This window comes from Hipposideros armiger, unplaced genomic scaffold (genome assembly GCF_001890085.2).
Source record: "Hipposideros armiger isolate ML-2016 unplaced genomic scaffold, ASM189008v1 scaffold_291, whole genome shotgun sequence".
In the NCBI taxonomy this organism is placed as follows: Eukaryota; Metazoa; Chordata; class Mammalia; order Chiroptera; family Hipposideridae; genus Hipposideros; species Hipposideros armiger.
Genome location: NW_017731641.1, coordinates 954223 through 969227, shown reverse-complemented (window position 1 = coordinate 969227; position 15005 = coordinate 954223). Strand labels below are relative to the sequence as shown.

The following is a 15005-nucleotide window of genomic DNA, read 5'->3' as shown; positions in this document are numbered from 1 at the left end:
CCAGCAGAGGGGGGATGTTGAAGAGAAGAAAAGTCGATTTTTGGGTGCTAATAGTGTAAACCTTAACGGGTCTAGTGCTGAGAGTAAGGCCACTGAAGTGCCTTTCTGAGCTCTTCTTTGTTCTCTGGGACTGACAGGCACTTTAGGGGACCTTTAAGAGACATTTAGGGGTCTCCTTTAGGTGACTCCTCCAACATGATGCTGGAGGAACTTGTAACAACTGATACTCGCTAAGGACACCCCGTGTGGAAGCATAGAAGAGGGGTTACCAGCGTTGACTCTGCAAAGCTAGGCTGCCTCCATTTGAAACCTAGGTGGCCCTGGGCAAGCTAATCAGCCTTTGGGGGCCTTGGTGTGCCCAGATAGGGCCCACAATCATACCTACTCCAAACGGTTGTCGTCCAGACTAAATGAGATGAGACATGCAGAGCACAGGCTGACTGACTTCTTCCTCTCCTCTCCTTGGCTGACCCTTTCATGAGAGCTCCCCACAGATCCCCTAGAGGGTATGGTGCCAAGTCTGGAGCTCCGAGGGCCCATCAGCTCCCAGCACCTCTGTTCTGAGGATGGTGTGGGGCCACCTGGCGAGGCCCGCAGGGCCAGGGGTTGACCAGGATATTTACTGATGTGGAAGTTCTACCTCATACACATGTGGAAATGTGGCTTAAATCTGTCGTTTGCCAAGGATCGTCATCTGAGATGTTTTTACTTTAGGTGACAATAAGGACAAGCTGGTCCTTTAGGTGCCCACAAATATAAACTTGGCCAGTCCACGGAGCTGTCTGACCCAGTTCCTACCTTCCGTTCATGCAGGGAGGAAGCCTGAAGGAGTTGGGGTGGGGCTCTGGTGAGCTGGTTGTCCATGCCTGGTCCCTTCCCCCACTCCTGTTCTAGGCAGGGGTGCAGGTGGTCCCCTCCCTGGCCTAGGCTGGGTCAGTACTTACGCTGAATGTCAATGGTGACGGAGGTCTCCTTGCCTCCAGGAATGGCTTTGTTGGTGGCTCGGCACACGATACTCTGCCCGTTCTCCACGTCTCCGGGGGAGATGAAGAGGGTGCTCACGATGCTCTCACGCTTGCCATCACGGAGCAGGGTCTGGGGGGTAGGGAGAGAAGGCCCCACATCGCTAGGCTGGGATGGCAGCCTGGAGGAGGGAGCCCTGTGCATGGAGGCAGGGCAGCTCAGGACCCCAGGACACCTGTCTCTGCGCAGAGCTGGAGTGACCCTCGGCTCCCCAGCCTGGCTGAGTGCTGGGCTGCGGAAGGAAAAAGGAACTAGAAAGCTTCCCATCATGTGTGAAAATCAGCCTGGACTTGCAGACTCCAAATCATAAAGGAAACCAGGCTGGGCCCAATGGAAACCAGGCTGCAGGTCCTATGGAGAAACTCCCGTCTGTCTGCCTTTGGTGTCTGGGGATCCTCTGGGTCTGTAGGAAGTGCTGAGATGTGTGTGACAGGCAGTGGTGTGACCCCCCAAGGCAGTGAGATAGTCTGTAGAAGGGGGTGCAGCTTGGGGTGTGGGGGTAAGGGCAGGGCTGGGATAGGGATGTGGGCAAAATCAATGCACACTGACCATTTTATTACTTTATATAAACGCTTTCAAATTCTCAAATCATTTCACTTTCTGACCTCTTTTGGAGCCCTGACCAAGTTATAGACAGAACAGATGCCATAATCTTCATGTGACAGGCGAGAAAACAGGTGAGACCAAGAGAGGCCGTGGAGCTTGAGCACACTTACACTTCAAGTTGGAGGTGAAACAAGTAAGAGGGCTCCTGCAGTGGTTTGAATAGTGTCCCTCAAAATTCTTGTCTACCTGGAACCTCAGAATGTGACCTTATTTGGAAATAGGTCCTTCACAGACTAGCTAGGTTAGTAATTAGTTCAGGATCTTGAGACGAGGTCATCTTGGATTTAGAGTGGGACCTACATCCAATAACTGGTGTCCTTAGAAGAATAGGAGACACAGGGAAACACAGGAAGAAGGCCATATGAAGGAGGCAGAGCTGGGAGTGATGCTGCCACAAGCCCAGGAAGGCCTGGGGCCACCAGGAGCGCCACCAGGAGCTGGAAGAAGCAAGGGAAGGCTCTCCCTGGAGCCTTCAGAGGGAGCGTGGCCCTGCCAGCACCTCAAATGCAGAATTCAGCTCCCATGACTGTAAGACAATACATTTCAGTTGTTTGAAGCACCAGCTGTAGTAATTTTTTAGGACAGCCCTAGGAAACGAATACAAATCCTAAGCTTGGTCTCCTGTCTTCCATTCCTTTGTTTCCGGGAGATCACAAATCATTCTGCAGCCAGTTCCACCATCATTGCTGCACCCCCTTCCCTCTTCTGCACCCCTTTTTACCTCTCTCCCCATCAGTTTAAAGCCCTTTGAGCTGAGCCCACTGCTGACCCACGGAGGGAGGTGGGTGTGTGCTGGGGACATGTGTGGGCAGGAGGGCAACTCCCAGGGTGGGACTGTTCAGTCCTGGAGACTTTTGATCCTGGGAAAGAACTTAACTCCACAGAGAGAAGTGCCAGATACAGTCTTATTTGGCTGTGACTAGAGCCAGGGAATAGATAAACAGACTTTGCTTCCTCAAGATCTCCTTTACAATAACAACAATCAGTGTTGTCTCAAATCTCACCAGACCCTGGAAGGAAGTGAGCATTATCTCTATTGAGCAGAAGAGAAAACTGAGTTCAAAGTGAGTCAGGAACTTGCTGGGCAGGCAGGGCTGGGATTTGCACTTGAGAATGGTGACCCCTGAACCATGACCCTCCCACCACAGCTTCTTGAGAGCTGGAGGGTGGTTAGTGTGATCTCCACTTAAAGGTGAGAACAGTTAGAGCCATTCTGTAGCCTCCAAGATCCCTGAGCTAGTTAGCAGCCTCATGTAGGCTGCAGGAAGCGCTTTCTGGGTCCCCAGGTCAGTGTGGCCCTTCTTGGCGGGGGCAAAGCTTGTGGCCTTCAGCACTAGAACATGACCCGAGCCTCTGTGCAGATCAGCGCATTCCGCATAGACCAAGCTAGACTCGGGTGCCAGAGAGAGCCAAGGAGCAGTCATCTGGACTGTTTCTTCTTGGACGTTTGGGCCTAGGCAGGTGCTGGTGACTTGAGGCCTCATTGCACATCCTTCCCTGGGATGTGGGGTGGTGGCCTCAGCCCTGGGCAGAGGGGTCCTCGGAGAGGGGTTGAGGGAGAAGGATGTAGTCAGTCCCCGCCAGCCATGGGGCAGTCTAGGCAGTCAGTGAGGATCAGCCTCAGAGCCAGGGTCCTGAACTGGGGGTCCACACAGGGACCCGCACGTCAGTGGGGGTGGGGGGAGGTTTAGCTCCCAGCCAAGCCCCAGCGGAGGGCACTGCAGCTGTACCACAGCAGCACGCTGACTCTTGGCTCTGCGGCAGACCTCCTGCGTCTATAAATAGCCAAGCAATAATAAGAACAATTTCCTGGATGAAAATAAGACCTGGGTGAGGTACGGGGGCGCGGGAAGTGGGGTGGGAAGTCCATACTATTACTCCTCCCTTTACTGTTTCACTGTGTTAACAAGGGGCATTTAGTTAAGATTGACTGTGCCTGTTGCCCCTCCACTGATCTGCCCTTGGCCGTGGAGGGGACGTCTGGGTGCTGGTGGGAGGAGAGCCAGGAGGCCCGAGATCCTAATTAGGCTTCCGGACTGCCTCCCTCCTCCCTGAACCCGGGGTGTTCCTCTGCCTCAGGATGATGATTAATGACTTATTTACTATGTCCGGGCGTGTGCTTTTCTGGGAAACAAAAATTCTGGTTCAAGTTGTTTGTTCCACCTAATTAGAAAAAAGGGAGACGTGTTCATTAAACAAGGGGAGAGCGAGAAGAGAGGGCAGGCGCCTGCCTCAGTGGCTCCCATAGGAGGCTCACCCTGGCTCCCAGCTCCCGGGTTCCGCAGACCCTGGGCGGGGGTCTGCAGGCCTGGCCATGGGATGTCCTGGGGGAGGAAGGCTGAACATGACCAGTGAGGTTGGCGGAGCCCGGAAGGTGAAAAAAGCTGGGCCTTGGCCGGTGGCTGGGTGGCTTGTCTGCTCCAGCCAACACTTGGCCTCCATCTTCTCTCGCTCTCGTTTTCCTCCTTTCCTCATCCTTCCTAATCTTCTCGCTTGTCCTTTCTTCTTTCTCTTTTCATTCATTCCTCTTACACATCTCTCCTTTTCTCACATGCAAATGAAGCCTTTGGACTCTGTGGCCTAGAAAGGACACGCCAGGGCAGACATTTTGTCTTTTGCTGACGTTCTGCCACTGCCCCACTTCACGTCTCCTCCCAGCTCTTTCTTTCACTGAAGGTGGCTCCTGGGACATAGCATGGGCACCAGTCCCCTGCCTCCTGCTTCAGAAACCTTTATTAGTATGCAGATCAGCTTATCCATTGGATTATTAATGGCGAGTCTTTCTTTTCTGGGCCTGTCACCTCCAAGGCCTGGGGTAGTCTCTCCTCCAGCTTGGTGGTGCCAGTGTGCGGCCAGATCCCAGCCCAGGCTGCCCCACGTCACCCTGATAGCAGCTCTTGCAGGTCCACTGAGACCCGGCCCGCCTGTGTGTGCAGTTACGGACCAGGGCAGGGTGTACATCGGCCACATGCACAGGAGTGAGCGTGCCAGAGCAGTAGCCTGCATGGATGGCCTTCCACCCTTCAGCTTGTGCGTGTGTCCGTGGGCCTCTGTCCACTACCTGCTTCCAAGGAGGTTTCTTGAGTGTCCCAGTGGCTGTGTGAGGTCTGGGGCTCACCTCGAAACCCTATCTGCCCTGGTGCTGCTTCCTGTCGGTGCCCCACCACCCCACTCCTGAGGGTAGGCACTTGGCTTTCAATTGGCCATGGCCCTGGAGGCTGGGCTAGCTGGAGACAGAATGTACCCTGTGTGTGGTGGTCCAGTGCAGGCAGCAGTGGTTGCTGTGTTCTTTCCAAGGCCCCCAGGGTCTCAGGTGGGCAGTGGAAAGCCAGGCTGAATCCTCTGTAAAGGAGAAAGGAGGTTTGGAGGGAATGCAACAGGTGAGGCCCCAACTCCAGTGCTAAATAGGGGATGCTAATTGATATGCAAACAGCCTGGAAAGGCCTTGAGTGAGACCTGATTGCCTGGCAACAAGGCCTCCTCTCACTTCTCCCCTCCTCACTCACCCCTCCCCTAACTGCTGTCTTTTTCTTTCTTCTTTTTTTAAAATCATCTCTCTGCTTCCCCTTTTAATAGCTGCCTGGGGAATCCACTGGGGCCTGTTGTCATGTCGCTTGGATGGGGACATAAGGGAAGGTGGAGACCTGCACAGTGCCATTGCGCAGACCCTGCATCCTCAGGGATCCCCGTTCTTGTGCCCTGGGCCAGGAGTGATGCCTTTCACAAAAGAGGCCAGAATGAGTGGCAGCAGCCACTGCTCTGGGTAGAGAGACTCTAGGCCTGTAAGATGGACAAATGGGATGGGGGTGTTGGAATGACTCGTGGGGAGAGAGGGCCTCGTGGATCGGAGCTGGGCCCCAGTGAGTATTCCACAGCTCCTCTTAGCATGGGCCTAATGAGGTCCACCGTCCTGGTGATTGCTGAGAGGGTGGCCTCTGGGGCAGGCAGCAGCCTGCAGCTGAAAGGAGCAGAGAGGTAGGGCTGGAGGGTATAGGGCTTCAAGGTAGATATACGAGGTCTGACAATTAAGTTTGCGAACTTGTTGCAACCATATTGCTAATCTTTTTTGATATCAGAGGGATTATTCATTATGAACTTGTACCAACTGACAAACAGTTAACCAAGTTTACTATTTGGAAGTGCTGAAAAGGCTGCATGAAAAAGTTAGACGACCTGAACTTTTTGCCAACAATTCATGGCTCTTGAATCATGAAAATGCACCAGCTAATGTGACACTGTCTGTGGGGAGTTTTATGCCAGGAAACAAATAACTGTATTGGAACACCCACTCTACTCACCTGATCTGGCCCCCAGTGACTTCTTTCTTTACCAGAAAATAAAGGAAATATTGAAAGGAAGACATTTGGATGACATTCAGGACATCAAGGGTAATACGATAACAGCTCTGATGGCCATTCCAGAAAAAGAGTTCCAAAATTGCTTTGAAGGGTGAACTAGGCGCTAGCGTCGGTGCAAAGCTTCCCAAGGGGAGTACTTCCAAGGACCATAGTGATATTCAGCAATGAGGAATGGAGCACTTTTTCTAGGATGAGTTCGTGAACTTGTTAGAACTTCGTGTACACGACTGTGTGTCCTAAGACCCGGAACCCTTTCTGCCTGTCCCTACATCAGGGTCAAGGCCTCATGCTCCCTAGCTGGCAGCTGCTGGGACATAGCAGATGTAGCAGGATGCTGGCTTCCTGGGAAGATATCTCTTCGGGCTCAGCCCATACTGTCTTCCCTCCTTTTCCACAGCCTATCCCGCCTCCCCTGGTTTGTGTATTTGCTGGTTCTCCAGATGCATGCCATCTGCCCTCTAATTCTGGCACAGGTGGTTGGGTGTCCAGGAAGAGGCCTTGCCAATGGCTCCCATGCCTCTGCAGCCAGACAAGGATCTGCTGGGATCCTTGGACGCTCACTCAAGCACCCAGGCCACGAGGGCTCTGTTGGCAGTGTGTCTAAGGTGAGGCACCACCAGCCTGTGCTGGGTGATTCTCTTCCCAGGGCAAGAGACCTGGCAATCCTCAATGAGGCCATCCTCAATCCTATCAGCTCATCCGTCCCCTGCTGGCCACACAGTGAAATAGCAGAAAGAATGTTCCACCAAACCAGGGCTGCTGTGTGACTTATGGGGAGGGAGAAATCGGCAGGGCGAGGCAGGGCTCTGGGATGAGGGACTAACATATGTGAAGCTCTGACTCTATGCCAGGCTCTTTACAGAGCGCTTTCAGGGCATATTCCTTTTAAGTCTCATAGCGGTCTTCAGGCATCTATGTTTATCACTATCCCATTTTGCAGCTGGGGAAACTGAGGCAGAGAGCATAAATTACCATAATATGTGATGGATCTCAGGTCGAACCCAGGTATTAGGACCACAAGGCATGTTCCGTAACACACTGACATTCTCATCTAGGAAAAGTGGGTGGCAAGGGGGCCCTTGGGCCTATGAGGATCAAGGGAGGGGACAGGCAGTGATCCTAACACCCATGTGAATCATGAGCTCACTCTACCAGGAACTCTTCTCAATCAAGCCTCACGATCCTCCTTTGAGGTAGGTGCTGTTGTTACTCCCATTGTATAGATGGGGACACTCAGGCACACAAGGTTAGGTAGCTTGCCCACATAGCTAGAAGGTGGCCAAGTCTAGATTCAAATTAAGGCTGCCCAGCTCCCAGGCCCACAGGCTTAATCACCCACCACGTGACAATACTGAGGGTTTCAGACCTGGGGCTGTCAGGGCTGCCCTTCAGGGTCTTTTCTGAGGACCTGGACTCCTGACTGTGTGTGTGCTTGTGTGTTCTCTCAACCTCTGTCTCTGTCTTTGTCCCAGCTGCATGCCTAGGTCTCCTCATGCATGGCCTGTCTGGGCTGCTCTGCCTTCGGGACATCAGAAGTGCCTGTGTGAATGGTCCCTGCAGTCCTGGGGAAGGAGGGGACAGCAGAGGAGCGGGCTCTGACAGCCCTGCTGGACCATCCGCCCTTCGTGTGCTCTAAGTCAGGCACATAGCTTGGCAGAGCTGGTAGGCCCCTGCTATGGACGGAATTGTGTCCCCCCAGAATTCATATGGTGAAGCCCCGATCCCCCAGTGTGAGTATATGTAAAGATAGGGCCTTTGAGGAAGTAGGTAAAGTTAAATGAGGTCACAGAGTGTGGCCCTGGTCCAATAGGATTGGAGCCCTTATAAGAAGAGACACCAGAGGTGTCTCTCTCTGGTACACATAGCGGAAAGGCCACGTGAGGACCCTGCAACAAGGTACCATCTACAAGCCAGAAAGAGGGGCCTCACGAGAAACCAACCCTGCTGGCATCTTGATCTTGGACTTCCAGCTTTTAAAACTGTGAGAAAATAAATGTCTGTTGTTTAATCCACCAGTCTGTGGTGTTTTGTTATAGCAGCCCTAACCTAATACAGAGTGATCCAGCCCCTTTGATTTACATATGGGGAAACTGAGGTCCAGGGAATGACTTTCCTGGGGTGACACAGAGCAGGGACTGGAACCCAGGCCCCTTGCTGCTGGTGCTGTCATTCCTGTCAGATGACAGCAGAAGTGTGAACAGGGTTGGGTGGGCAAAGGGTGGAGTGTGACCTCCCTGCTGTGGTTTGCAGGAGCACGGTGCCAGGCCAGGGGGCAAGGTGGCCCCTGGACAGGTCCAGCAAGGTGACTCTGACCTTACTCTGCACCAGATGGTAGCATGTACTCTGTGGGACATTAGCCTTGGCAGGGGCCAGGCTGGCTCAATTTCAGGGAGGGATTGGACAGACGCCCAGACTGGAAGGAACACCCCTTTCCTTCCTTTTCCTCATCGTCCAGAGGATACACTCCCTGTGTCATATTTTTGTATTTCATAACACAACGGGGGGCTCCCACCCAGGACTTGAGTGAAGGCTTTATCTCTCAATAGGCAGCTTCCCCTTGCATGGACTTGTGCTGGAGGGAAGACATTTGTCTTGGGTTCTGGCACCAGGCTCTGGGTGGGGGCCAGGGGCCAAGGGCCAGGCCTCGATCAGCAGCCCTGGGGCTGGTTCCTTGGCAGGTGGTCATCTTCGGACAGGAAGGACACAGCCTCAGAGAAGGAACAGGCTGCCTCATATCCTCCACTGAATGTGAAAGCTCTGCTTATTTTCCAGGGCCCCAGAGAAGGAGCTGGGGATGGGTTGGGAGTGGGAAGCAAGTCATGCACCTCCACTCTCTGAGGCTAAGGAGGCCGCAGGGGGAGGAGAGTGAGGTCCTGGGGGCCTGAACGTCTAAGTTCAGAGCCCGGGGGTCCTGGCTTGCCCCAGGCCCTGGTACAACCTCCAAGCAGCTGCCCATCTCTGTCTGAGGCCAGAGAAGCTCATGGGAAGGAGACTGCAGTTTCTGCCCACTTGTCGCTGAGCAAGGCAGTCACTCCCATGTTAGGCCTCGGCTTTCTATCCGTAGATCAATGAGATGAACTGGCTGTCTTCCCTGGTCCTGCTCGTTTTTATAGGCTCTGTGGTATAGAAATCTTGTCTGCAACTCTTTTCAGTTTCCCTGAGTGGAGTTTGGTGGGCGCTGTTTTAAAATGAACCTGGGATTTTGTTTTTGTTTTTTCAGGTGGGGTAATGCAAACAGATTAGGAGACGACTGCCATTGAAAAGGTAGTTTGTTACAGCACCCAAGTGGAGGAGGCATGGCATCGTGGCATGGCACACGGCCACACAGGGCAGCACCAGGGCTAGTCAAGAGGTGTGGGGATGAATGGACAAGGCAGGGTAAACAGTTGAACAGGTTTGGGATTGAGTGGTTTGAATCATTTCAGCAGGCTCTAGACTATGTGGGTGGTGCCTAGTTATCCAGTATCTGGCCCTGGGGTTATTTAGGGCTGGAGGACTGCAGGAGCCTGAGAAAAGGAGGTGGTGAGGGTACGGACCCAGGACTGTTTGGTTTGCGTATGGAAGCCGTGTTCTCAGCCTGTCTCTAGGAATTAGCTAACCCTGGGAAGGGCAGCCCTTCCATACTGCAAGGCCTTAAGATGTCAAAGTGCCATAAAATATAGAAAAGAAACAACATGACTGATACAGGGTCCAATTCAGGGCACTTGTAGGGCACCTACCTTGTGTGAATTAGAAAAAACTGTCCTTGTGAACAGGTAGAGCAGTGCCCAGGGCTTGGTGAGGGATGAAGGGCTGTGTTTCAGCCCTCGGTGTCTCCTGAGCCAGGTACCTGGGCCAGGGAAGCACCTGAACAGCCGTAACTGACAGCTCTGGGAAGGTGGCCCGATATCATAGAAATATAGGACACTTAGTTAAACGTGAATTTCAGATAAACAAGGAGTAATTTTGTAGTGTAAGTACGACCCATAAGTATGCGCCATGCCATATTTGGGTCATACTTATAATGAAAAGTTAATTTGTTGTTTCCCTGACATTCAAATGTAAGTGGGTACCCCGTATTTTACCTGTCAACTCTGGACTCTGGCCACTTCTGTCCTCAGGCCCCTCTGACCATAATTTATTCTTAGGGCCGTCAAAAGGCCCAGCAATTACCCCAGGAAAGAGAGAGACAGCTATAATACAACAGCTGGACAAAGAAAGAAAAGGTCAAATGATAGAGCCCTAGCATGAGAGAAAAACAGTGACAGAGAGAGAAAGACACAGAGAGACGGAGAGGCAATGAGGGAGAAACTAAAAGTGACAGGACACACATACAGGGCAGGAGCTGCAGAGAAACAGGGAGAGCCGGACTCCGCCCCATGCAGCCCCCACCTGTCTTTCCGCCCCCAGGCCTCACCTTGGAGTAGGTGGCCCCATTGATGACCTCTCCCTTCCTCAACCAGATGATCGAAGCCGCAGGCTTGGCATTGTCAGCATGGCAGGTGAGATTGAGGGGGTCCCCTGCCCGCAGGCTGATCACGGGCCCCCCCAGGATGACTGGGTCATCGGGCGGCACTGTGGAGAGAGAAAGAAAGAATTTAGGCTGAGAGCACCCTGTCCCTCCAGCCAGGCGGACAGGCTGGGCTGGTGGATTTTATGGAGCGGATGACAAACAATCATTATCATACTTTAATAAAATGTATAATCCCCTTGTATCATAACAACAGTAGCAACAGCAACGATAATCCTGCACATGAGCATTGTGTGTTTATTTGCAGAGGCTGTTCTACCTTCCTCTCATCCTCTGCTCACCAGGAGCCTGTGCGGGCAGGGCACCAGGACAGCCATCCTTGGCCTCTTCCACAGTCCTGGGAGCAAAGCTCCGCCTCCACATAATATCTGTAGTTTCTTTCAGTTTCTTCTCCTCCTCCTCCTCCTCTTCTTCTTCTCCTTCTTCTCCTTCTTTTCTTTTTCTTCCTCTCCCTCTTCTCTTCTCCCCTCCCCCTCTCCTTTTTTTTTTAACAAAGCACTGTCACATCTGTTATCTGATTTAATCCTCACAACAATCTTTCTAGGTAAACATTATTATTATCATCACAATTACACACATCCAGAAACCAAGGCTCAGTAAGGTTCAGTGACTTCTTCAAGGTCACACTTCAAATGAGTGGCAGAACCGGGGCCGGAAGCCAGGCCCCTTTCCTCTCAGGGGACAGGTGACAGGCAACCTTTCAAGGCTGAGACAGCATTTCAGAGGGCTGTGCACCCCCTCGCATCTCCTTAGCACTAATTCTTCCAGAGTGGCTCCAGGTCCCTCACCCCAGAGTCAGAATGAATCTCTCCTGCCCGGTTTTTCCACTGTATTTTGGGGGTAGCCTGGTCTGAGACTTGTGGTTCCTGGTGAGAGATGGGGACTCAGGAGGAGAGGGACATCTCCCACGACACCCGGCACAGAGCCTGGTGCTCCATAAACATTTGCTAACTGCAATGGAGTCACCCCTTTGATTTCCATGGCCATTATGGGATGTGGGGTGGGCAGTTATGATAATAGGAGACCATCATTTGCAGAAGCGGTCCAGACACGTTAAGTGACTGGTCAAAGTCACAGAGCCTCTTCTGCTGTTAGTGTTTGTGGACACATGGAGGGTGGCCTCTACTGCTCCCGGCCTCTCTGCCGGGACAAACCACAGAAGGGGCAGGGCTCCCTGGAAACCACCTGAGCAATCCCTGCTCTCCCTCCCCCAGGGAGGGGCTGGGTCAGTTAGTTCTGCAGGCCTGGGGAGGGCTGATTGCATGTTTGCCAGTGCATGATGAAGGAGTAAATGGGTGAGGAGCTGGAGTCTTAGCGCAAAGGGCCTGCTTTGCCCAGTTGCCACAGAGTCCATCCTTTCCCCGAGGCTCTGTGCAAGCTTCTGTGCTTGAGCTCGGGAAGATGGCCACAGCAGCTGAAGGCTGCTCCAGGCTGGTCCCCATCTAACAGGCTCTGCCTTCCAGTTCCGTCCCCCCACCCATGACCCGCTTCCACAACCTGCCTGACCTCCCTCCTCTTCTTAGGGCCTCCCTGCGTCTGGCATTCTCTTGCTGCACCCGGGCTCCTCGGGAAACTCCAGGAGGCTCTGGGGCACACTTTCAGCCAGTGGCTCTGCCTTGCCTTTCCTGCTTTAGGGAGGCCTGGCTCAGAACTACAGCCCAGCGAGTGCCAAACCCCAAGTTTCTATTTCCTGAGGAAAAACAAACCCTCAGGGATCTCAAGACGACATCTGCAGCCCCAGGACTCCACCAGTGACCCTGGCTCAGGAAGTCGGCCTCATCCAACCCTGCCCAGCCTCCTGGGGTGCAGGTGGGGGGCTGGGCACAGGCAGATGGTGGGTGTGGGCTGGACGCCCACCCCACCCACTCTGTACCCCCTCATTAGTGCCAGAGGCCTCCTGGGTGTGGGTGTGGCCTGAGAGGAAAAGGAGGCTAATGAGGGCTTTCCATAAATGGGGGTGGGCGTGACAGTTGCTGCTGAGGGAATTTTATCTCAATGCAATTGGGTGGCCACTTCCAGCAGGGAAGGCGGTGGCAGTTTTCTCCCCATGAGGTATCCCATGAGGATGGAGGCGCTCCAGCTGAGCTCGCTGAGGGCCAGGAAAATTAGAAAGAACCATTCGAAGCTTCAGGAATAGAATAAGTAAGCCCAGCGATGCGGTATCGTGGAAAGCGCCCCATGTCAGAGGGTGAAGCCACAAAGGCAGTTCCTTCTTCTGGTTTTATTTCCTCAGATACAAAATGTGAAAGTTCAACAGGGGACCTGGCAAGTTCCCTGCGGCATTGACATTCATTGGGTCTGAGACAGTGGCTCTCAACCCCGGCTGCATATTATAGTCTTCTGCGGGAGGTTTTAAAAACCAGGGCCACACACTAACCAACTAAGCCTGGAGGTGGACCCCAGGCCTCAGGAGTTTTTGAAGCTCCCAGAGGATTTCCATGTGCGACCAAGTTTGAGAACCAACTGTCTCTGGGCCTTTGCTCAGGTGCCCAACTCCTGTGATCATAGTGTGGAGACTAAGGCAGTGAGGGGCAGAGTCCTTCTTGCTCTTCTAGTGCTGTTTGGAAGATTGGATTAAGGGAGTGTGGATGAGGGGGAGAGGGGTGTGAAACAGTGCTGCGTGGGTACTCAGACACACACATGCACACACACACACACACACACACACACACACACACCCATCCTCAAAATGGGTCCTGATTACATCTTCCCAAATAAGTGGTTATCATGCCGGCTATTCATGTAGCTATGCATTATTGATTGGCCTTCGCCTGGTTGCACACCAGATGGGGTAGGAGGGGGTGCGGATGGGGCTGGGGTGTGTGGGGTGGGGTGGGTGAGGAGGGAGGATGTTTGTTGGGGGCCCGGAGGCTGAATAGAAATTAACAGTTGCTCTGGCAGCTGCAGCTCCAATGGAAGGGATGGGGGTGACTCGTTACCTCTCTATTGAGACTGGGGCCCAGAGCTGGTGTGCCGGGAGGGGAGATAGTCTGGAACAGCCTGAGCCTGGAGATGCATTATTCATGCACCCCTCGCAGGATTGGCTATTATCCTGAACCACTATAGAGTTTGGTCTTCTAATTTTTAATCACAGGGAAGGTGGAAGCGTTAGCCTTTTGTGATTAATCTGGAGATAAAATTAGTTGACTGTTTTGGTGTTGTGCTTGTTGTCAGTCAGAAAAGAATGCATTAACTGTTGGGTGACTGAGGCCTGGGGGTGACTCGAGTGGATCCCCGGGCAGAGCCGGTCTCCAGAGCTGGGAGCCAGCCAAGGAGGGCCACGACCCTGCCTCAGGCTGGCCGGCGTGAATTAGAGTGCAGCCCTGGCTGGCTCAGCACTGCTTATGAAAGCAACAGATCATGCGCATTGGGGTTCCTTCAGATCACAGGTGTGGCTGGCTCTTTGCAGGAGATTCTCCTATCATCCAGGATTTGGGCAGGCAGCTGGGGGTCTCCCTTCCTGCTCCCCCTGCCCCCTACCAGTCCTGCGGCCTGTGCCGCCCACATGGGTGGGCAACATGGGGCACCACACCAGTGTCTCTCCCTGTGTGGGAGGGAGCCCCTGAGCTTGGCTGCCAAGGGTGAGGGGGCTCCTGTGGAGAGGTGGAGCAGGGAGACACAGTCCAGCTCTGCGTTCACAGAAAAGAAACGGAGGCCAGAGAGCAGGAGTGACTGCCCCACGTTGCCATGAGTGCAGGCAGAGAAGGGCGGGCCTGGGCCTGGGAAGCACACCCTGACTCCACCTGCAGGTAAAGCTGTCATCCGTTTTAGGGACTAATGTTTTTTATACTGTTGTATGGAAGTAAGAGATTCTGTGGCTCGCAGTTGTATGGAACCACTGCTCAGCCACGCCCCCCCCCCCCCCCCCCCCCCCCCCCCCCCCCCGCACTATCTCTAAAAGGCGTTCCCATGATCAGAAGGCCTTCGGGACTAGAGCATATACTACGGGCGACCACCTGACTGTCCTTCCCACAGGACATCAGCTGGACAGAAGGCAAAGCGGAGCTGGAGTCAGAGGGTTTCCAGCCCTCTCTGCCCAGCGGCTGCATGGTGTCAAGCTCATTGACTTGGTGGTCTTGGTTTGCCGGGTCGGCCAACCTCGCCTGAACAAGCTGGGAAAGTTCTCTGGGAGCCAGGCCACGGGTGGTGCCACAGGGGCTTGCTCCACATCACCTCAGATGCTCTAGCAGCCCAGATGGTTGGTCCCACGGATGGCTGGTCGGGGCACCAGACCAGACATGGTAGGTGCTGTTGCCCACTGGCAGCTGGAGAGGTGCAGAAAGCCAGCTGGTCCATCCTCCTGCCCCCAGACAGCATGGTGGAGCACCTGGCAGATGGTAAGCTCTTTGGGGGGCAGGACTGGGTCTCCTTCAACTCCTGCACAATGCATTCTCCACAAAGCTACCAGAGTGGTCTATTAAAAACATGAATTCAGGCTGGCCGGCCGAGTGGCTCAGTTGGTTAAGAGCTCGCTCAAGAGTTTGAGCTCTGAGCAACAGCGGTTCGAG

The 15005-nt window shown here is 53.6% G+C and overlaps 1 protein-coding gene across 4 annotated transcripts in view; it reads right to left on the bottom strand.

Annotated features, from left to right (window-relative positions):
* The window catches only part of KIRREL3 (kirre like nephrin family adhesion molecule 3), a 629076-nt gene that overhangs the window by 32370 nt on the left and 581701 nt on the right, over positions 1 to 15005 (bottom strand). For all 4 annotated transcript variants that reach the window (XM_019658928.1, XM_019658924.1, XM_019658926.1 and 1 more), the window contains exons 6-7: positions 10384 to 10541; positions 945 to 1095 (exon numbers count right to left, since the gene is read on the bottom strand). In XM_019658928.1, coding sequence (XP_019514473.1) covers positions 945 to 1095; positions 10384 to 10541 — 309 coding nt within the window. The remainder of the gene's footprint in view (positions 1 to 944; positions 1096 to 10383; positions 10542 to 15005) is intronic.